Source organism: Rhinolophus ferrumequinum, chromosome 14, assembly GCF_004115265.2.
Source record: "Rhinolophus ferrumequinum isolate MPI-CBG mRhiFer1 chromosome 14, mRhiFer1_v1.p, whole genome shotgun sequence".
NCBI lineage: Eukaryota > Metazoa > Chordata > Mammalia > Chiroptera > Rhinolophidae > Rhinolophus > Rhinolophus ferrumequinum.
In genome coordinates this window covers 9,235,689-9,259,562 of record NC_046297.1, presented here as the reverse complement: position 1 = coordinate 9,259,562, position 23,874 = coordinate 9,235,689, and the positions used below count along the sequence as shown (strand labels likewise).

General features: G+C 39.4%; 1 protein-coding gene and 1 non-coding gene across 3 annotated transcripts; both read right to left on the bottom strand.

Annotated features, from left to right (window-relative positions):
• On the bottom strand, positions 1 to 22,464 carry C14H8orf89 (chromosome 14 C8orf89 homolog). Of its 2 annotated transcripts, none has more exons than XM_033126732.1 (6): positions 22,389 to 22,464; positions 9,962 to 10,125; positions 8,278 to 8,431; positions 6,109 to 6,183; positions 5,269 to 5,324; positions 1 to 149 (listed from the first exon to the last, which is right to left on the bottom strand). In XM_033126732.1, the coding sequence occupies exons 2-6, from the start codon at positions 10,086 to 10,088 to the stop codon at positions 1 to 3; spliced, it is 561 nt and encodes a 186-aa protein (XP_032982623.1). In that variant the 5' UTR covers positions 10,089 to 10,125; positions 22,389 to 22,464. The 2 variants fall into 2 exon arrangements, with proteins under 2 accessions (XP_032982623.1, XP_032982622.1); XM_033126731.1 differs by lacking the exon at positions 22,389 to 22,464 and adding an exon at positions 22,135 to 22,290.
• LOC117034216 (U6 spliceosomal RNA) lies at positions 19,350 to 19,456 on the bottom strand. Its single transcript, XR_004425033.1, has one exon. It is a non-coding gene; the product is annotated as a U6 spliceosomal RNA (small nuclear RNA).
• Positions 22,465 to 23,874: the final 1,410 nt, after the last annotated feature.

Genomic DNA, 23,874 nt, shown 5'->3' with positions numbered 1-23,874 from the left:
TTAGCAGTCACGTAGCTCTTGTTTCTTACCCTTTCTTGATTTTCTGGTTGTTTCTTGACGAATGGTATTATACTCCAGTATGGCCATTTGGGAAAGTCTTTGTAAGTATTCAGATGGTGCTCCGTTGAGAGGATCGCTGAAGCCAGAACCTGTGAAGAAAAACATCAGTCATTAAAATTAAATTAAGTGCACATTAATGATATTCTCTTTGGTGTCAGCAAAATATCTGTTCCTCAGATCACCATCAACACGATTAGTTCTTCATATAACACATTCCTTGAAGTAGAAATGCCACTACTTACGTCCTAAAGTGACTGTGATAGCAAGTCATCTCAAAAAATTATTTAATTAAAAAAACCCTGCAATGCTTGCATTTAATGATAGAAAACTAGTTCTGTGTCTATCTCGTGCCTCTTAAAACATGGGATGGCTGAGGAATTTATTCTTAAGTACAAGGCACAATCTCTAGAAATAATTAGCTCATCTAACACTTTACATGCTTATCAAGTTATTGTCTCCAAATAAAATTGTTTCTCATAAATGTTAAGTGAAGTAAAATAAAATTGTAAAGTAAAATGAGTCATTCACTAACTGAAACAATATTAATGCAGCCTCTGTTATAGAGTGGTAGTAATACTAACGATAATAGATGACATGTATCTCTCTAGTCAAGTAGTCTTTTCATCTATTTCACCCATACAACATTATGAAGTAGGGAACTAGTGCTAACTTGAATTACAGATTTAACAACAAAAAAAAGGTTTAGTGAAGCGAAAATACTTGCCCAAGAGCACACACTAGTAACTGTGACGGACAGGATTTCAACCTAGATCCACCAAAGTCCAAGTTCCCATATCATCACTACGCATTGCCCTAAATATGTAAATGTGTGTAAATACTTCTACTTAGAAACATACAAGTCTTTGAAAATGACATACGGATCCACACAGCTTTGAAATATTATTATTTAACTTCAGTTTCAAGTGTCAAAAAAGCTGTTTTCAATTCTCCAATGTGGTTGCGTTTTTTTTGTTTTGTTTTAGTTGAGTATATAACATGCGTGAGAAGTTCAGAGAGAGAGTAGAGGGTAAAAATATGATCAGGATTCTTTTTCTGAGCAATACAAAGGACTTGACACTTAGAAAGACCCTCGAACTGCAAAATCACTAGATTCCAGGCATTAAGCGATAATGCAATACTAGAAAAGTTTCAAAGAATTGTTACCGTACAGACCAATCCAATTAACTTGGAAATTGTTCACAATAAGTAAAAATTTTCAAATGTTTAGAAATTTATATACCCATTCTAAATTATTCATCAATCAAAAAACAAATCACAAAAAAACACATTTAACTATATGATAAAGGAAACATTACAAAACTTGGATGTGCAGCAAAAGTTGTACATAGAGAGGTTTATAGCCTAAAATTCCTATGTTAGAAAAGAAAGCTGAAAATTAATAAGCTAGGTATGAGATATACATGAGGGAAAGAATAAATCCAAAGAATATGGAAGAAAAAAAGATAATACAGAAAAGAGGAGAAATTGATGAAGTAGAAAACAAACTTACAATAAGAAAGATTTTTAAAGAGTCAAGAGTTCTTCATTGAAAAGACTAATAAAAAAAGAAAGCTTCTGGTGAGATTAATCACGAAGAAAAGGCAGAAGGAACAAATAAATAATAGTAGTAAAAGAGAGCCAGAAGTAGAGAGAGCAAAGACTAACCTTAATGCCAGTCAATTTGAAAACTTAAGACAAAATGCAAAAAATTCTAGAAAGTATAATTTACTGAAATGGATTGAAGAAGAATTAGAACGCCTTAAGAGTCCCAAAATTAAAATGATTGAATCAATATTAAAAGATTCCTACAAAGGACACAAGTGACCCAAATGATTTACCTGTAAGGCGCTGGGTTACCTTATAGTTCTCTAGAGCGATTTAATTTTTTTCTGGCAGGCAGATCACTCCAATCCAGCCAAGACTGGATTTTAGGTTGTTTGAAAGCTAGTCTATTCTTGCAATGCCTTTATAGTGTGTAGCCCGTCAGGAGTTTTAACTGAAAGCCTGGTGTTTACTAAGGGCTCTTCTTAGTAGGCCCGACGCCCCGACCTCTGTCTCCCCAGCAAATGCTAAGTTGCTGGAACCTCTGCTCAGTTCTTTAGTCTCCAAGTTCTTTTCTGCTTGAGGTCTTGAAATATTACCCAGCATGCATGCTGCTCAGGAAGAGGCAAACACCTGTTGGGAAAACTGCTCACAGAATTTTGGGCTCACTTCTCTGCAGTTATCCCTCCAGTATCTCAGTCTTTCAAGTCCTGTTGGAAATGATAGCTCAACACCTTAAAACAGTTGCTTTTTAACATTTTTCTATTAATAATAAATATATGTTACTTTTAGATTATGTTATTTATTTATTATAAAATATATTTGTATTATATCTTTATAATTAGCTCTCATGCTAATTGTTGGTGGTAAAGTTGGTCTGATGGGAGTTATTCTATCATAGCCAGAGGTGGGAGTTCTATAGGCCAGTTTTTAAAAACTTGTAACTACCATGTTACCCTGAAAATAAGACCTAGCTGGACAATCAGGTCTAATGCGTCTTTTGGAACAAAAATTAATATAAGACCCGGTATTGTATTATATTATATTATATTATATTATATTATATTATATTATATTACATTACATTATATTTATTATATTTATTATATTATATAAGACCCGGTCTTATATTATAGTACAATAAGACTGGGTCTTATATTAATTTTTGCTCCAAAAGACGCATTTAGAGCTGATTGTCCAGCTAGGTCTTATTTTCGGGGAAACACAGTATTGAAATAGATGACAGTTGCCACAATGATCCTTTAAAAACATAAATCAGATCACAGTGAAAGCATTCTTTTGTTAAAATCATTCAATGGCTCCTCACTTCAACCAGAATTAATTTAAATACACATCCCTTCCAAGGCCCTACATGGTCGGGGGTAGTCCATCACCTCTCTGACCTCGTCTTCCACACTCTGAGACGAGCCACGCTCGACTCCTGACACTCTTCCAACAGGTTTGGTACCGTCCTGCCTTGGAACCTTTGCTGGCTCCAAGAGAATAACTGTTTCCCCAGGGTTTAACTCCCTAACCTCTTTCAAGTCTTTGCTCAAATATTACCCTCTCGATTCAACCTATTTTGACCACTCTATTAAAAAATAAATCGTCCTTCTCTCCCCAGATCACCTGACCTACCTTACCCAGTTCTACTTGTTTGTTGTGGTTTCCATTGCATTTCCACCTTCTAATATACGAGGTCATGGACTTCTTTACTAGATTTAATATTGGGTGGCTGTATTTTCTCATTAGGACGTAAGCTCCACAAGTGAAAGAACTGCCACCTTGCATGATTCTGAAGGAAAATCAGCAAGTATTTACTGAACACTCAGTTTGTTGCAGAAACTGATGTCGGCACTGCAGGATACAAAGGCGAGTAAGCATAGCACTCAGCCCAACAGAACCATAAAATGGGCCTGTTGGAAAATAGGTCGGCAAATGTTCATTTGGGCCAAAATGCAAAACAAATGCCTTTTGTTGAAATGAACCCTTATATTTTTATTTTATGCTGTCCGTTGATTACAGAAGTTGTTTATCGTATATGGAAATTCACAGAAAGGAAATATCCAAGGAGAAGTTCACGAACATTTAACCTTAGGAACATCTAGAGACAGAACTTGCAAAGCTGCAAACAAGTCAGTTCTGACTGCTACCAAAGATGTCAGTAAAGGTCTTACTTAGTAATTTTGTGTCTGTGGTTTGTTTGGAGGTGCTCCATTTACTCCATTATTCCATTTACTCCATTATTCCACTATGCTACAAAGTCATGGAAGTGATGAATGCACTAGAAGAAGACAACTATGATAATGATAAAAATAAGGTTTAAAAAAACCCGTAAACTGGTAAGGAAATAATTGTTTCACATAGGTAAAGAAGGAAACATTTGAAAGTCTGAAGGACAAATAGTAAATAACATAAAGATGTTATATTTAATCCAGGGATTCTCGACTAGGAATGACTTTGCCTCGCTAAGGACATTTGGCAACGTCTGGAGCCACTTCTGATAACCACACTCGGGGTGGTGGTGCCAGTGAGTAAAGGCCTTCACTGCACAGGACAGACCCCCACAAGAAGGAATGATCTGGTCCAAAATGTTAACATTGTCGCCGTTGAAAACCCTGGCTTGGATAATCACCAACAAAAGACAGGAAAATATTGTGGCAACATGGAAAACTTTTGACTGTGTGGCTGAAGAATATTTACCATTAACTTTGGGTAAAATTATTTCAAGAAATGGTTAAGAATTTATTGGAGAATTTAAACGCTAGACATATGCATTATGTCATATGCCATATATCGTTCCCTTGGCCTAAAATGCCCAGGAATCTGTAATACATGAAAGCTACAGAAAGGGATAAGGCAGTAAGTCTAGATACCAGAGCTGCCAAGAAATTCTCTTGTAGACATCATTAAATAATCTTGTAGACATCATTAAAAGTGTAATTACCTGGCTCAAGAGATTTTTCAGTGTCTGTTTTTTAAAACCAAAATTCTGATCAAACATATCAGAAACGTAGAGGTGAGAATTTCTGATTTTTAAAGACTCAAAGAACAAACCCATACTTCAAGTAGGTGGAAATACACCTTGGTGCTGCTATAAATCCTTTTTGTCACTATGGACTGAGGAATAAACCAATCTAAGAGTAGTTTTTATGAACCCAAAACTGATGGCGTATAGATAATAAGTTTCTGTAGTTGGTGTTATAGATACACAGGATTCATGAAAAAATTCATTAGAAGATAAGGCCAGAAAGGAAAGTTAGGGGAAGATGGTAAAGGGTTCAATACCAAGCTTTGGGGTTTATACTTTAGTCTGTGGGTAATGAGGAGTCACTGTTTTTGAATAAGGGAGTGATGTGATTAGAAGCCAAGGTTTTAGGCTTCTGTTGCAGTGTTGAGGATTTGAAAGGTCAGAAATTCAAAGCCGGCCTACATTGCACCACCCACGGGAGGTGATGAGGGCCTATCCCAGGTCCTGAAATAATAAAGGTATATGCATATTGAACACAACATGTACTAAGTTTATAAAATAAACAAAGATTTAAAAAAGCATTAACAAGATGAAGACAATTAAATTAGTGGAAGTAAAGGAAGTTAAAAAAAAAAATGGTGAGTATTCAATACCCAAATAGAAGTGTGGTAGGAGAAAAAGATGCACTTATTTACCTTCTGATTTCTCATGGCGTGGTACCACAGAGCATGTCTCCTTAATCTTCTTCATCCTAAAATTATATATTATCATAAAATCAATTCTCTATAAATCCAGGGTATATTCATTCTTAAAAATAGAATAAAAGACAAGAAGCATGCTTTCGGTGAAACTTACTTGTTGAAAGATATTACATGGAAATTAAATAAACACTAAAGAAACAAAATTCCTTCCACTATGACGAATCTAATCAGAAGCAGATATGAACCAACTTAATATGTCTGTTTTTGCTAGTAAATTTTACCAGTGGATAAGGGTTATGTCTAACTTTTCCCATCTTTATCTCAATTTACCTCTCACGGTTCATCCTTCAAGGATTGCTAAGAGGAAGGGAATCAAGATTAGATTCACAGGGTATCTGGATATGCCAGCTACCAGCTCACATATTTGTGTCCTTTTTACCTATTCATCACCATACTCTGAATTTTGTCATAATTAAGTTTTGTTCCTTCTAGAATAGACCCAGTTAGTAAGTAAGTTATTAGAGGAAGTACATCATGACTGAATCTGCTGTGGGTGAGATAGTCCACAAAAATTCGAAATTTCTTGTAACTATATTAAACTTTAGAAGTCAGCCAAAACTTTTAAATACTCTTTACCTCTAGAATTATTGCTATCAGTTATATTACCAGAATGTGCCTTGAGATTCACTGAAAATTTCTGATTATCGTTAATCTGAAAAAACGTTAGACTTTTATCAGCATTTTAAAATCAAATATTTACATCGGGAGGGAGAAAAAAAGAGGGTAAGAGGTTGCAAAAAAAAAAAAAAGGAAAAAACAAAAATAAGTACTTCCCTGCTTTGCCTGCTTTCCTCCTGGGTAATATGCAAAGGAGAACAAAACACTTGTAGGCAACTCAACGTGTTCTCACTAGAATGGTTAAAATAAAGACAAGCAAGAGAATTAACATCTATTTACACTTGCCAAGCACTTCGTAAGCATTACGGCACTTCGCCACTTTGCATATAAAGAACACTTATCATAACCCGAATGTAATATAGTCAAATTATACTTCATTGACTTAAGTAAATTCACACTCAAGTCAGTGCAAAATGTAAAGGGATCATCACACAAACTGCAAATGAAATTGCAAATGAAAAAAATAAATAAATAAACTGAAATAGAGTGTAAACAGTAGGAAGCAAATTAAAGACTGAACATTTAGAGGCAGGAGGGACTCGTTCAAGGGGTGCTTTCCAGGCTTCCAGTTTCTTTAAGATGATCATATGCATTGAAAGGTGGGTAACAAGACCGGTCTGTACTGAGACAAGTCCATTGCCGTGGGCAGCCCTCCACACTCTTAACCTGCCCCCGCCCCACCGCCGTCAAAGGGCTGTGACTCCCGGCGAAATGACAAGAGCGAGCTGAGTGCCAGGGATACAGGTGTCTTGGTAACCATGGAAATTCACTGTCCTTAAGTAGATTTTATACCCATGTTTCCAACGGTCCTTCTTCTTTCTACATCTCTTCCCGCCCTCCTCTCTTAACTGTTACCTTCTATTCTACTAGCAATTCACTCTCTCTCTTCCATCATCTCTGATTCTTTCTTACTTCACTGTAATCTCATTTCAGAAAGAGTAATTTTGCTTTTCATATTTTTAGAGGTTGGCAACCTGTCCTCAGATAACATTAAAAAAAAACGACGGGAAAGACTTGCTGTGTGCTATTGTTCCTCCGAGTGTTATTTACAAAACCAAAAAAGTCCAAGCACCTTAAGAGTCCAATGATAGGGACTATTAAATAAACTCTTATTAAACACAATTAAATAAGCTATGGACCCATCAATGAAATGTAATGTGGACAGTAAAGACCATTTGAAGATTATGTAGTGACATGAAAAAGGATACACTTGTAATACTAAGTAAAAAGGCAGAATAGAAAAGTTGTAAGTACACCAAAACCACAATTAAAATTAAAATCCATGACAATGAAGGATAGAAGAGAACACCCAACAATAAAAATCGATAAGTTAGGATGGGTAGATTATCAAATAATTGTTTTTCTTTTTTTCCCCCAATTTTCTTCAAAGCTCTTACTTATTTTCATAATTGAGATATAAACTAACCACAACTTTTCATTTTTAGTATGTTCTAGCTTTCTATTTATATTACCAGGATTTATTTCAAGAGTTAATTAACAAGAACAATAATACTAGTGGAAAACTCAAGAAATAGATTCTGAAATTCCAATACTTGTGTGCTATGTATAACTGGATGACTTTCAAAGCTCATTATGGCAGGAGATAATATGAAAATAAAAACCTGCCCTAAAGAGAGTTGCAAGTCAGACTGCTATAAATGCTTCATCTTTTTTTTTTTTTAGGCTGCCACATTCAATTAATACCTGATAAAAAATTCAATAAACCAAATAAAATCGGAGACTTACTAATTTACAAATCCCTTTGAAGAAAGGGGTTTCTTTCCATGGTAAGTCAGTCTGATTTGCAGTAGGAAAGGTATTTATAGTAATATTTTTAAATGCCAGTATGCAAAGTCCGTGGGACTTGACTGCCTGGCAAACTCATTTCTGATGTAGTCGACGCAGGGTTTTCATTCGGCTGACATCTCATTCAGAATCTCCCCTTATACCACTTCAGTCAAACGAGAAATGAAACACAAATTTCTGTAGTCAGGGTAATGAAACCTATTAATATTGCAGAGAGTTCGTTTGTTTTTATTGCTAAAAATTCCAATATTCTCATGAGCAATCTACACTCGGGCCATAAAGATTTTTAAGAGAAAGCCCTTAAATCCTTTCTGGCAATGTCACTTGAAAACCGAGAAAAGCACCTACTGGTCAAACTGAATAACATCGCTAACTTGCATTTAAAAAATTAATTCCTTCATGGAAAGAAAACAGTAGTAGGCAAGAAAGAATTAGATTCACTGGCCAGCAAGACCTCTATATTCAGCAGTATTACTACAAATACATATTCAACAAAAGGGAAGTGAATAGACCATCTACCTGGCTCGAAGCATCTCGGTATCAGCACCCAGCAGTCTACCACGAACCGCCAGGGCAGATGAACTCACACTGTTTTGGCAACTTTGCAGTCCTGGTATATATGGCATTTTGACACGTTTTTTGAGCTCTTCCAGACCAAATGCTGTCGTGTAGTCTAATTAAAAATAGTATCATAATTTTGTTCATTATTTCTTAAGTAAATGTATACACCTTCTTTGACTACATACTACTACAATGCATAATAAAATATACAAACTCAGTCATTAAGTAAAGAAAATTAAGCTACTGTGATTTATCTAGCATCTTTCTCATGAGGATACCTTAGAATCCCTAGTATAGGGACTGTGGAGAAGAGTGATTAAGGGGATCATTAAGCATTAGAATAAGGAATAAAGGACGGTTTCACAGATCTCCCACAGTCATCACTGTCCTTGGCCTTCATTATTTTATATAATTATAATTCTCAGAATGTTAGGTGCATTCACATTGAAAGACTTTAAGAGCACTTTCAAGAGTCTTGTATCATCTGCTACTTTAAATCTTTCCATCTTCTGGGTTTCCACCTTCTGAGCTAGCAATGAGAGATAAAAGAAATCTATTTCAGGGATTGATTTTAATTATCTCTCTGCAAAATTCCACACCTAATCTATAAACAACAACATTGAAGCCTTAAGACTGCCTCTTCTACAGACGTCACACTATTACTGGACATAGAGCTTGTCAAATTATTATTATTTTTAATTCAAAATGGAGGCCATTAATGGAAAAAGCAGATTAAGAGGTTTGGGTGATCATTAAACTAAACATAGAGAATTGTGTTTTAAGCTTTTTCTACTAAGCAAGTCTAGCACAACAAGAACAAAGGTATTTAATGGGACTGGAATTATGTTAAATACTCAAAATATCATTTTGCAACCTCTTATTTTTTTTCTCTTTTGCAAAAAACAATAGTTTTTCTTGATCAAAAAAATATATAGATTCTCTTTTCAGCAACTCGATTTAGGAGTAGGAGGGTAGATAAACTGGTGTCTTCTGAGTATCTTTAATGAGAATCTAGTGAAAACTTTGAAAAACTATAGCAACACATTCAAAATCAGAAGTGATGAAATGGTTGGAGAGTTTGAGCTTTGCTATTTTCAAGAATTATATCTCCATTAATAAAGCAAAAGGCAGAATTCAGGATAAATAAAAAATACAATTATAATTTGAAACTAAGGGAGGAAGCTATGAATACACTGATTTACATGTCAAAAGTGTCAAACTAGTCTTTACTAAGCAACTATAGGACACAAAATACTTTCCACATAGCTCACTCAAAAAGTAACCTTTTGGTTAGAATTACTAAAAAGGTACTGTTAAAGATCTGGGTTTGTTAAAATATAAAAACCAACTTGAGCTATTTAAAAATAAACACTATTTATGAAAAGTAGTATGATCCAACACAGAGTACTGCACTGATATCACAATAAATAGTTCTTTAAAATTTGTTTCTATCATGAGTTACAGAATTACATTAAGTAAATCAATTTTAATTTGCTTCCATTTTCTTTTCCATAAGCTTAAGATATTATCCTTACTGAAAAGTTACAGAAATTATAGTCTCATTGCTTAAAAATATACAAGTAAATACAAATTCACTATTTCTATATTTTCTTAAGTAAAATAAGAGTAAAATTGAAGTCACCTTTCCTCATCTTTTGTGTTTCTAAAACTGCTTTCCTCCAAAGACTCTCAAAAAGAAAACAGCCGTCAAGGGAATTTCTGGTGACATAAGAAGTCTCAAATTTGATTTCAGGAGATAGCACCGGCATTTTTCCTTCTTTCAACAGTGCTGATGAGAGTGAGATGCTAATCCAGGTTCAGAACACAAAATACAAAAGAAAAAAGAAAAAAAAAGTGTGTTTCAGAGATACATACTTTTCTAATTTGTTTTCCATCATACACATTAAATACTAACATAGATTTAAATGAAAAGCTTACTTGTAACATGTCAGTACATATTCTTGGGATTTTAAAGCATGAGGTCTTTAAGAATATAGCTAAAATACACAGTAAGAATTTTTTCTTTTATATATTTTAATGGATTCTTTCAAATTCCAGGTAAGATACTTGGCAACATAAACAAACAAAAAAATTAAAGTCCAACAGCAAGTTATCATGTACAAGAGAATGCTTAGGATTCTCTCAAAAATATTACCATTATTCACCACGACAAAGTGGGATCTATCGCTGGGATGCAAGGATGGCTCAACTCACAAAAATCAATGAATGGGATACACCACATTAACAGAATGAAGAATTAAAAAAAAAAAAATCACCTGATCATCTCAATAGATGTAGAAAAAGCATTTGATAAAATTCAACATCCTTTCATGATAAAAAAAAACTTTCAACAAACTAGGAACAGAGTGAAATTATCTCAACATAATAAAGGCTATATATGGAAAGCCCACGGCTAACCTCATAGTCAATGGTGAAAAACTGAAAGCTCTTCCTGTAAAATCAGGAGCAAGGCAAGGATGCCCACACTCAACACTTATATTCAATGTAGTACTGGAAGTCCCAGCCAGAAGCAAGTAGGAAAGAAAAGGGAACAAAAGTCATCCAGATAGGATAGGAAGAACCGAACTGTCCCTCTTGACAATGACATGACTATATATATATATATATATATATACACACACACACACACACACACACACATATATGTATATATATGTAAAATAATACATATATATATACATATGCAGAATGTATATATACATATATAATACTGAATACCCTAAGACTCTACCCCAAAAATGTTAGAACTAATAAAGGAATTCAGTAAAGTTGTGGGATACAAAATCAACAAACAAAAATCACCTGCGTTTCTATACACTAATAACAAACTATCCTGAAAAGGGAAAATGATCCAATTACATTAGCATCAAAAAGAATAAAATACTTAGGAATAAACTAAGGGAGTGAAAAACTTGTATACTGAAAAACTACAAAACATTGATGAAAATAATTAAGAATACACAAAAATATGGAAGGATATTCCATGTTCATAGACTGGAAAACTTAATATTGTCAAAATATCCATACTATGCAAAATGATTCAATGTAATCCCTATCAAACTCCCAATGGCATTTTTTTACAAAAATAGTAAAAATAATTCAAAAATTTATATGGAACCAGAAATGACCCCAGATAGCCAAAACAATCTTGAGAAAGAAGATCAAAGCTGGAGACATCAAACTTCCTGATATATTACAAATCTTAAGTAATTAAAACAATATGACAGACATATGGCATAAAGACAGACATATAAGCCAATGGAACAGAACAAGGTCCAGAAATAAATCCACACATATACAGTCAAATGATCCTTGACAAGAGTGCCAAGAATACACAATAGAACAAGGATAGTCTCTTCAACAAATAGTGTTGGGAGAACTGAACGTACACATGCAAAAGAATGAAATTGAACCCTTTCTTATCTCATGCCACACACAAAAATAAACTCAAAGTGGATTAAAGACTTAAGCCTAAGACATGAAACTGTAAAACTCCTAGAAATAAACATAGTGGAAAAGCTTCATGATATTAGTTTTGGCAATGATTTGATGGGTATGACACCAAAAGCACAGGAAACAAAATAAAAAATAGACAAGTGGGACTACATCAAAATACAAAGCTTCTGCACAGCAAAGGAAACAATCAAAGAGTAAAAAAACAACCTACAGAACGGAAGAAAATATTTGCAAAGCATATATCTGATACGGGGTTAATACCTAAAATATATAAGAAACTCCTACAACAACCTAGCCCAAAAAAAGAAAAAATTAATAACCCTATTAAAAATGGGCTAAGGACTTGGATAGACATTTCTCCAGAGAAGACATACAAATAGCTAACAGGTATAAGAGAAGATGTTCAACATCACTAATCATGAGGGAAATGCAAATCAAAATCACAATGAGCTATCACCTCACACCTGTTAGGATGGCTATTATAAATTTTTTTCTTTTAAAAGACAAGTGTTGGTGAGGAGTAGAGAGACTAGAACCTTTGCACACTATTGGTGCAAATGCAAAATGGTGCAGCCACTATGGAAAACAGTATGGAGGTTCCTCAAACACTTAAAAATAGAACTGCCCTACCAGCCAGCAATCCTACTTGTGGGTATTTATCCAAAAGAATTGAAATCAGGATCTCAAAGAGATACTAGCACTCCCACATTTTTTGTAGCACTATCACAATGGCCAAGATATGGAAACAACCTAAATGTCCATCACCAGGTGAATGGATAAAGAAAAGGTGGCATAGATATTCAATGGGATATTATTCTCCCATAAAAATAGAAGGAAATCCGCAACAGCATGGATGAACCTTAAAGACATTATGCTAAGTGACAAATACTGCATGACTCCACTTATACGAGGTGTCTAAAGTAGTCCGTCTCATAAAAGCACGTAATGGTGGCTGCCAGGGACTGGGGGTTGGAGGAAAAGGGTAGTTGCTCGTCATCGGGTATAAAGTTTCAGTGAAGCAAGATGAGTAAGTTCTAGAGATCTGTGTACATTGTCCTTGCGGATAACAACACGGTGTTGTACACTTGATCTTAAGAGGGTAAATCTTAAGTTAAGTGTTCTTACCACAATAAAAACAATTGTTTAAATTATTACCATTATAAAATGCATTCGTGCCTGAAGAAAAGATAATTTCTATGCTCCATGAAAAACACGTCCTCAAGATAGCCATTACTTTTATTCTAAAATGGACACCGAAAAACAATTAATCATATATCCAACGTACTTACTACATGTATATTCAACTCAGTCATCCATATTAAGTGTCGATTACGTACAAGGTAGGTTACTACACTCTGACGAGAGTACAACTCTACTCAGACGCGGCCCCTACTTAGGGCAATGAAACCACCACAGCGACACTTAACTGGATGCGTATTCATCCGTGCTCCTGGCTGGGCATCTTATACTCCTTTGCTTCAATCTTCACCACATAAGGATTACAGACACCCAGAGTCAACTGTGTTCATTCATTCATCCAAAATGTTATTTACTGAGGGTTGATTCTGTACTGAGGATGGCACCAGGCGTTGGAGAAACAAGATAAACAAAATAATTCCTGCCCTTGAGGAGCTTAGCGTCCAGTAAAGGAAACACAGACAAGAAAACGGATAATGCAGTGTAGCAAGTGCTAAAAGCAATACAGGCTCCTAGTACAGGAAAAGCATGTAAAAAGCCTGAAATAAACGAAACAATAACAGACTCATAGAAATAGAGACCAAAGGGATGGTGATTGGAAGGAAGGGGGTGGGAGGGTGGGAGAAAAGGGGACGGAGAATACAGTTGATAATATTGTGGTAAGTTCGCAGGGGGACAGGTGGTTACTAGAACTAGTGGGGTGATCACATTGTAAGGTACAAAAATGTCAAATCACTTATACTGTTCACCTGAAACTAATATACCCAATATAAGATTGTATGCCAACTATACTCAAATAAAAATAATTTTTAAAAAGGCTATACAGTGAGAGGCAACATGGCATGTATGCAAGCTTACGCATGGGTGCACGCCAGCAAGCAAGGAGGAGGACGTGGGAGGTGAGGGAAAAGGAAAGGAGAAAGAGGGAAGGAGCGGAGACACAAAAGTAGCCTCAGAGACGGAGGGGTGGTGAGCAGTTAGCACCTCCTAAGAAGGCCAGCCCTAAAAAGCCAGCTGTACCACATCCTAGGGAGGTTATTTATTGTAATAGGAGAAAATGGATAAGAATACAGGGGGACAGTCTGGCTTTGCTGATGAGGTCTTCGGTCTGCTTTGAAATGGCAGTGCTGAATGTTAAAGGTGAGGGTGGAAAGCAGACGGGAAATGGGCTACGGATGGGGGTGAAAAGCAGTAGGAAACGCAGCCAGAGACAGAAAGAGAGGGGACAGTCACAACCTCAGTACCACGCCAAGGGCCCGCGTGGGCATCTCCAACCAGACCTGCCAAGTCCTCTGGCTTTGAGCCACCCTCTTTCCCTGCAGCAGGGCTCAGAGGCTCCCACTGTTTCCCAATACTCTCCACTGCTACCACCACCCTCTCGCTCTCGATTTGGGCTTCATTCCCTTCCCAAGCAACAAGAAGAATGACTCATTCCGTCTTTGATGCTCTTGAACTCTCTGGATTTTTATAGGGCTTATTGCTAACGACTCGAGAAAACAAGACCACCATAACAGCAATAGCAATAATGAAAAGGACAACAAATCTAAACTAAAATATGGAGTACATTAAATTTCCAAAGTCTTAAAAGACTCTTAGAATGACGTTCCAGAACTCCATTCTAAGAACTTCTTTTTCCTTTTACTTGTGGAGGGAAAGATGACCCGGCAACTTTCTTGCAGCTCCAAGGCAGACCCGTCTCTCTCCCAGCAGAAGAAACAATCAGGGACTAACAATAAATGCCTCTGCGGCAGTTGATCAAACCAGGTCAAGAGAAACTCTTCTGAAAACTGAATACTTGGGGGAGGCAGAGAAAGAGGAAACCCAGAGTTGCAAGAACGTACCACTTAAGGAATGTGCTGAAATAATTTTTAAAAAACAAATGTTTTTGATTTGATGTTTCCTGAAATCATGGTCACCACCTAATTCTAGTGGAAAGAGAAAAATTAAGGATATTTTATAGGACTAAAAAAAAAAAAAAAAAAAAACAAAAAAACACATGTAGAAAGAGATAATAAAAGGAACCAAGTACTTATGGTGTAGGGCAGGCCATAAAGAATTCACTCAAAACAAAAGCTTTGTCAAATTAACAGCCAAGAGACCCGGGATTAAGATGAACTAATTGTTTAGACTAAGGAGTTATCAAATAATTACTATATTTTCAAAGCCACCCCAAAAATATGGGTGCATGTAAGTATTTTTTTGTATTAAAAATATTCCAACTATTTTAAAATTAATGTCATCTTTTTATCACCTAGTTTAGAACTAGAGGACGATGGTAATTGAATGTTCCCTGTTCATTATTTATCCATCCTTTCATGTATTCATTTAACAAAAATGTATTGAAGGACAATCATATGTCAGGCATTACGGATGTACAAGTGAACCGAACCGGCGAGGCAGGGCGGGGTGGGGGGCGGTCCCTGTCCTCCTGAAGCTTAGGTGGGGGACATAAACACTAAGTAAGCCAAGAAATGAACAAAGTTTATTTCAGATAAAATACAACAGAAGTAGAGCTGATCCTCGTTATTCGCGATAACCACATTCTATGAAGTCACCACTACTACTGAATTAACGAACACTGACCTATTGCTCCCAGGGGAAATATGAAACTAGGTTCCTGTGAGTCTCTGGTCGCAACATTTTCATCAGCTGATCAATACATAACCTTGTTTTTGGTGTGTTTCCGTTTGAAGACCCCTTACTGAATACATATCACTGATTGATTAACATTGAGCTCCCTGCTAACAGCATGGTAACTCATGCCTGAAGGAAGCTTCTCTGACACACATACTTTCTCCCGAAGATACAGCACATCCGTCTTGCACTGAGGCACACAGGGCGGGATGTTAGCACTGCACTTGTAACAAAATCACCAAGAGAAAGCCCACAAATGTGAAATACATGGCACAGAAGAGATGGTGAGAAGGACCTTGCTTATAGTGTAAGAGCTGCGACAAGAAGGCAGAGCGGCGCCTTGTTTGACGTCAGCCGGGAACTGTGTGTCAGCAACCCAAATTTTTCACCACTCTGCACCTGTCTGCAAGTGACCAGGAATGCACTCTAAGTATTGATTTCAGAGTTATAAATAAATTGTAATGAATAGGTGAATTAGCAAATACGGAATTGATGGCTAACGAGGGCTGCCTGTAATTCATTGTGGCAATGTGCCACAGGGCCAGAGGTATTTCAGACTGGATGGATAAAGAAGGTCTCATAGGTCAGGTGATATTGGGCTGAGATCTGAATGGACCAGAAGTAGCCAGAGATATCCAGGGAAGATGTAAGGAGAGAACATTCTTCGCCAAGAGAACAGTGAGTGCAAACGCCCCAAAGCCAGAATATGGCCAACAAGCTCTAAAGCAGAAAGACCTGTGTCAACACCTGTGCTGTCCAGTAGAGCAGCCACTTGGATCTTTAGAAGTAACTATCAATTTAGAGGAAATGCAGGGGACAAAGGAACACACTACATAACATCACAGGGATGTGATCCGCAAAACCAGAATGTGCAATCCTAGACCTCTCCTGTTCTTTTCCTCCTGTTCTGAACTTGTGGTTTGCACACCTTCGTCTCCTAATTTTTTTCCCATCATGTTCTATTATTTTTCAGTTTTAGGGTACAAATACCCCATTTGCTAAATCTGCCAAGTCTCCTTCCTTGTGATTCATTGCTTTATATAATGTGTAATCTTTGACTGTGAGCTCATCTTTGAGAGATTGCTGTCTACAGGAATCCACCGTTCCCTGAGCTACTGAAACTTCCCTATCCAGAGAGGTTTTCCATTTCTCTCTGCCTGGATCTGGGTTTCAGACGTGCCAGACCAGTTACCATGTCAGTTTCTTGGACTGTGTTATCGTAACCGTGTAGTCATATGAATTCAGATCCCAGACTTGAGCTGTGCAGGATATGAAGCTCGAATGTCTAGCTGCTGACTCGTTTCCTAGTTCAAGGGGATGGCAAGCTTCCTTGCAGCCTCCTCAGGAAATGGGGGGTATTTTTCTAGTCATCATCTGTGTCAAGGTACTTGCGGTGGGTTGTATTTTTCAAAGAAGAATGAATGCACTGATACGTATCTGTTCCCACAAGTTCTTCCTTCAATGTAATGTTGTCACGCCTCCTTCCATAGGTGGAGTTTGTGTTCTCCTCCCTGAAACTAACTTCCTCGGTCAATAACATGCCGGAGAAGTGACTGTGTGATTTCAGGTCATAACAGGTGATAACAACTTCCACCGGCTCGTTCTCGGGACACTCACCTTAGAAACCCCGTGACCATTTTGTGAGGAAACCAGGTGACAGGAAAGGCCCACAGCTAAGGTCTCAGTCTACAGCCAGCGTCAAGCACCAGCCATGGGAGTGAATGAGCCTGCAGGTGATCCCAGCCCCAGGCCTTCCAAGCACCCATATCAGTCCTCACACACAGGAGGAAGCAGGGCCTCGCTGCCCCTGGTGTGCACTGCCCGAATTCCTGACCCGCGGAATCCCTGAGCACAATAAGTGGTTGTTTGCCATGAGTCAGTTTTGGGGAAATTTGTGATGCAGTCATAGAAACTGGAACAGTACTCCTTTGTGACCTCCCGCTTTCGGCAGATGCTCAACACTGGCTTCCTATGTGAACACTCCTTCGTTTCTGCCACCTGGGGATTTCCTTCCCGTGGTTCCTAGCTTGGCCACATAGCCATAAATTATCTTATTATATTTTACCCAGCATTTGAGATGTAACGAAGCAGAATGGAGTCCCTTTCATATCAGCTCCCTGTGCCCAGGAGTTCCCAGAATAACTTTTCAAATGAAGACATAAAGAGCTGAAGGATTTAAATTCTTTTGTAAAGATACTTAAAAATGAAAATGAAGCCTATAGAATGTATATTTACTATAGGACAGATAACACATTACAGAAAAAGAATGCACCACATGGTCAATAAAAGCTCGCTAGTATCAAATAAAAGCAATGGAATGACTGAGTTTTGCCAAATGGCCACGGATTTTCTTTAACACTCAACCGTGTAAGATGGGGTTTAAAGAGCATAAGGTTTCCGTGTATGTATTGGTACAACATCTCCAGAGAGCAATCTCTCTCTATATATATATATCCTTATAATTTTGTATACTTTCGACCATGTAATTCCACTTCTAGGAATTTACCCTGAAGAAATAACCATTGATATATTCAAATATTTATCTTCGCGGATGGCAAATCCTATATATAATTTTTATAATAGAAAAGAGAAAAGGCTGAAAATAACCCAAACATCAAGCAGCAGATGGTAAGATTACCTTGAATTTCAGCTTTGTTTAAACCAAAATAATGATCAAGTGAACATAAAGACAAGTTGTGTAGATTCATTGAGAAAGCGAGTTATTTATTTATCCACAATGCCAGGCATTGTCCTAGAAGCTGAAATATAAAAATGATTAAGATGCAAAGGCATACAGTCGACGGGGCGGGGGCAGGGGGGCAGACAAAGCAAACAATTACAGTTCATTATAAATATTAACGATAAAGCTGTTTAAATTCCACGTACAGCAGAGCCATTGCTAACCTAACCAGATTGGGGAAGTAGGAGAGTTTTGCTTTTGTTTTTAAGCAAGGTATGTTCAAGCTAAGTCCCACGGATTTTGATTAGTAGAAATTAACTGTGGCAGAGAAGGCGGAATGTGTACTCAAATCCTTGCTCCTCCAGAGAAGAGAGTTGTTCCCAGAAAGTGGCTACCTCTCTCCCTCCTGTGATTGCAATGGGAGTGGATAGGAGATGTAATACTTTTTACAGAAAAGAAGCAGACCTGCTCTCTGCATCCTCTTTCCTTCCCTGTCTGCTGGCTGCAGTTAGACAAGCGTGAAGTGCTAACGAATAGCAGAGCCTGGATCCTACTACTAGGGAACAAGGCTGCCTTCTGACCAGAAACACCAGGTCTTTGAAGGACGTCATTTTGTTTAAAGTCCTTTTGTTACAGTGTTGAGAAAAATAAATGATTCCCCGTGGAGCCACTGTCTGAGTGGAGCTCACCCCAGGTCTGTCTGCCTGGATTTTCTCCGGGACTCCGGTTTCCTCCCACATCCCAAAGACGTGCACCTGAGGGGAATGAGAATTTACTGTATGTGGGTTTTGTTGTTGTTGGTTTGTTTTTTTAATTAGTTTTAGGTGTACAAAACAATGTAATAGTTAGACATTTACACCCCTCACCAAGTGATAACCTCCCTCCCCCAATCTACTACCCCTCTGACATTGTATATAGCTGTTACAGTTCCACTGACTATGCTGTACTCCACATCCTGTGACTATATATATATATATATATATATATATATATATATATATGTATGTATATGTATATGTATGTATATAATTATAGTTGATATAAAAATATGGAACACTTCACAAATTTGCATGTCATCCTTGCGCAGGGACCATGCTAATCTTCTCTGTATCATTCCAATTTTAGTCTATGTGCTGCCGAAGCGAGCACTACTGTATGTGTTAAATCACTAAAATGTTGGGGTCTGTTTGTCATTATAGCTAACAATACACTAAGACATGTGGTTGTTATTCCTAAGTGTGAGTGTACTCGCTCACTTAGTCAAATGTATTCACTAAGCATGTACTATGTGCACATGGGTGTTCCACGTGCATGACAAGTACAAAGGTGAACAAAACAGAGATCCCGCCTTCACGGAATTTCCTGTCCAAAAGGAAAAACAGTAGCCACTCATACAGTAGCTACAATATAAGGCATTGTGGCATTACAGCCTTGTGGGGACGTATACATACATATGTACGTACATATATGTATCTATACATACATATATATGTATATCACTCCCTCATATTAGAGGAGTTCAAAGAAGGGAGATACTAGTTTCATATGGAGGTTAGAAAAAAATATTTAGAAGACACTAGAAAATGACCCTAGAAAATTTAAATAAAATTCAGACGGGCAAAAGAGTAGGTAGAGGCATTCCAGGGAAAGATACAAACGTCAAAGATGCCGAGGAGAACGGAGAGAGTTCAGGTAAGGGCACTGTGAGAAATAATGAAACGATCGATCGACTGGGGCGAGATCACAGACAAATTTGAATGGTGGCCAAAGTGGTCTGTGCTTTCTTCTTTGAGCAATGGGAAGGCACGGAAGGTTTCTTAACAGAGTCATGGCACAGTCACAGCTATTATGCTTTACGAAGAGTAATCTGGCAGATCCTGGAGCCAAGGTAAAGGCTACCATAATGGTCCAGGGTGCTTACGGTAGTAGCAGCCAGAAGGCACGATTAACAGTTGAATTTAGGAGGTTCGGCAAAGAAAAAGGGAGCCAGAGATGATGAAGGCTATGAATTAGGGTGACTAAGAGAATAACGGAAGCATGTGTTAAATTCAAAGAGAAAGTGCTTCTCTTGGGGTCGAGGGCAATAAGCTCAGTTTTAAAGTGAGTACAGGGAACCCGGGAGGAGATATAGCCAGGGATTAAGCTGTATGAATTGAGCTCCACAGGTTTGGTTGATAGATGGAAAATTTTCAGTTATCTATTTACTGGTGAGAATGAAGACCGGACTGGATTACAGTTGCCAAGAGAGAGAAGACAGCTAGATACCCTTAAAATATACGCAAGGTAGGAAGATAAAGAAAAGGCAGAGAATTGACTGGAGAGGGAGAGATCCAAAGGAACTGGAACGGCAGGAAGCATTGGACCATGTCCAATTCTACAGGAGTTAGTAGAGAAAGGAACTACTGGTAGGACTACTGAAACAACAAATACACGATCTCATTGCACCGTCAAACAAGCCAATGAAACACAATTCTCAGTTACTGACCAGGAATTCAGACCCGACAAAGAACATAAGGAATAAAATGGACTTAGATTCTAATCTAGGCTCTGCCCTTCAATAACTGCATAACCATAGGGAAATAATAACCACGAAGAAAATAATAGTGCCTATGATTCTCATTGGGTTAGTGAGGATTAAATTTTAAAATGCAGGTAAAAGGTTCAGCGCAGTGCCGGGCATGTAATAAGCCCCAGGTAAGTGGAAGCTATTGTTTAGTTTTTACATAACGAGTAAACATAGGTTTTTCTCAACACAGCCTGTTAAAGGAAATGTAAGTCAGTAAAGACTATTTGGAAGGCAAGAGTCCACCAAATTTTTAATGTACATACTCCTGACCCAGCAATTCTGCTTCAAGGAATTCATTTTGTTGAACTGTTCCATGTGTAAGAATGTTCACTGTTGTGTTGTTTGTAATAAGCCAACACTGGAACCAATCCTAATACAGAATGGTTACATAAATTATGACACATGTATAGCACATCATACATCTGTATGATACATCCATGAAATATTCAATGCAGACCTAAGTAAACTGATATGAAAGGTATTTGCCATAGCTTACATGAAAAAGGCAATTTCTCAAAGGAATCCACATATGATTCCATTGATGATTAAAAAACAAAAATGAAAAAAAGAATGGGAGGATAAACACTAAATCAACTCTAAGAAGCGTTGGAAAGTAGAGTAGAAAGAAGGCTTTCACCTCAAGCTCTACTTCTGGGCTGTTTGAATGAGAAATGCTCATGTATTATCATGTAATTTCCAAAATGTAAGAACTTAAAATAGGAAATGTCAGAAATACTTTTGAAGAAAGGCCATTGTAACTGGAGGTTGAACTCACCCTTAGCAATGCAGATAAAAAGTCAATAAAGATGAAGAACGGGGGTTCTTGTGATTCAGAGGGCAATACCCTGAAAATGGTTGCAAAAGTGTATTTGGATAGAGAAAGGCTCCACTTTTCATGTCTACGACCCTACAAAGTTTGTGGGGGGAGTGACGGGTACAGTAGAACAGATTGCCTGCACGACACAAATCTTTTCTGGTTATTTTTAACCTCTCGTGAAAACAGTAATAAACACACATAGGCAAATCATAGGCAAATCATCAATGGAGCAAAGCAAAATTGGCAATGAAAACGGGGCCAGACCTATCTAAGTAACAGGGTCAGCGGCTGACGTCCCGCTCCAACCACATGGCTGGGTGCAAGTGTGGGAGAAAGGGAGAAAGTCAACACGTTTTCCTCTCTTCAGTTGAAACCTGGAGGGCTGCAGGGCGCACCTGTAGGGGTGCGTCCACTGGAGGGATGGACGTGGGTGCTGGCCTGTACCTGAACGGCAGGAGTGCGGGAAGGTGGAGACCTGGCGAGGGGTCCTCCCCCTGGGTTCACCACCATCTGTCGGTTCCTGCCCCGATCCAAACCCGCAGCCTGAGTCCGGTCGTCATTCCCGGCCTCCCGCCAGGTCCCCTCCAAGTGCACGAGAACCCTTGGAGAGATCCATGTGCCCAGCCAGGCGGTTCCCCTTCTTGGGAGGGGCCTGGCCTCCCTTTCAGCCCCGCCCCGAGGCCGCTGCCCGCACTCACTGTCCCCGCAGCTCCGCGCTGGAAGGGAGGGGCTTCCTCGTGTGCCCGGGCCGGGGCGGTGGCGCCCAGGTCTGCGCGTCGGGCGGCAGGGGCAGCGGGGGCAGCGAGCGGCACGGGAACCCGGGGCGGCCGGGCGCCGAGCGCAGCCCCCGCCCCAGGCCGGCCGTGGGGCAGGGCGGTCCGCGGCCGCGGCGGGGCCGGGCGGGCGGCCGCGCGCTCGTGCCAGCGCCGCTCTCGGGGTGAACATGCTCGGCAGCCAGCAGCCCGGCGACCCTCGGGGGCTCCGTGAGCCCGCGGGGCCGGGCCCACCCGGCCGACGCGCGCCGGTTGCCAGGAGCCTGGAGCTTCCGGCTGCCCTCCGCGCTGTCGCCGGCCGCCGTAGCGCCAGGAGAGCGCCGACGGTTAGGGGGCAGAGCCGGGATGCTGCTCGAGCGGCTCGGAGGTACCCCCACTCTGCAGGGCTAAGTCAGCAACAGCTCTAGGTGCCGCCGCCTCCGGGCTCACAGCACAGGGAGGGGGACAGGGGGTGCGACGGGAAGAGGGTGCGGGAACAAGGCCCGTGAACAGGAGTCAGTGGTGACGTAAGATCTGCGGGACCGGAGAGGTCACAGGGTGGGTAGTTGGACAAGGCTGGCGACGTGCAGTTCTCTGGGTTGCATTTTTAAGATTCAAAGTCTCCTGAGTACTGAGGAGTCTGGACCTTTCCAACAGCCCAGCAATACCTGACTAGTCCAGTCTTGGGTAAGGGGCAGTCACCCCAACCCCTCCCACGTCGGAAGGGATTCCGTGTTCTAGGCCTCCTTTGTCTAGGTTCTCTGGTGAAAGGTTGGATGTGTCCCCTCCGGAGCTGGGACGCCTTGCACGGCAGTACCTCAGCATCTGTCTGTCCTCTTGCTGACTTGTATCCTAAACCCTCTTCCTTCATTTGACCCCACGGCAGGGCTGCCAATTTAAGCCCGGGGAGTATGGTTTCAGATCCCACAAAACTCCTGAAACCACACTCAAGTTCACTTCTGTTTTCATTAAGCTGGATGCTAACCTTTCCTACCTAGCTCCTTTGGTTAAGAAAACCAGCTTCAAGTTAAACTTGGAAGCTAATACTAGGCCTCCCACGTACTGAGTTGTGTGACCCTGGGGAAGGCAAGTTAACTCATCTAAAAATTGGGATAGTGGTCCACTTACCTGAATGAATGGGCTGAGCATTAGAACCACATGGACAACTTCAAGGGGAAAGTCTAGGACCCTCCCAAAACCAAGGAGGAATTCAGTTCTGGGGCTGCTCTCAGTGAGGAACCACTGACCTAGGACGATGTGAAGTGTGCACTGCGCTCAAAGCACCACAGGCCCAACGTTTGCTCCTCGGTCTGCTTTGGAGTCTGGCTATCAGGTCCTCCAGGCCAGCACAGCCCCACTGACAGCTCCTGCTGTTCTCTCTCCTTTGTGAACCTCCCAACCCTCAGAGCAGGAACCTTCTCCTGTATTTCCC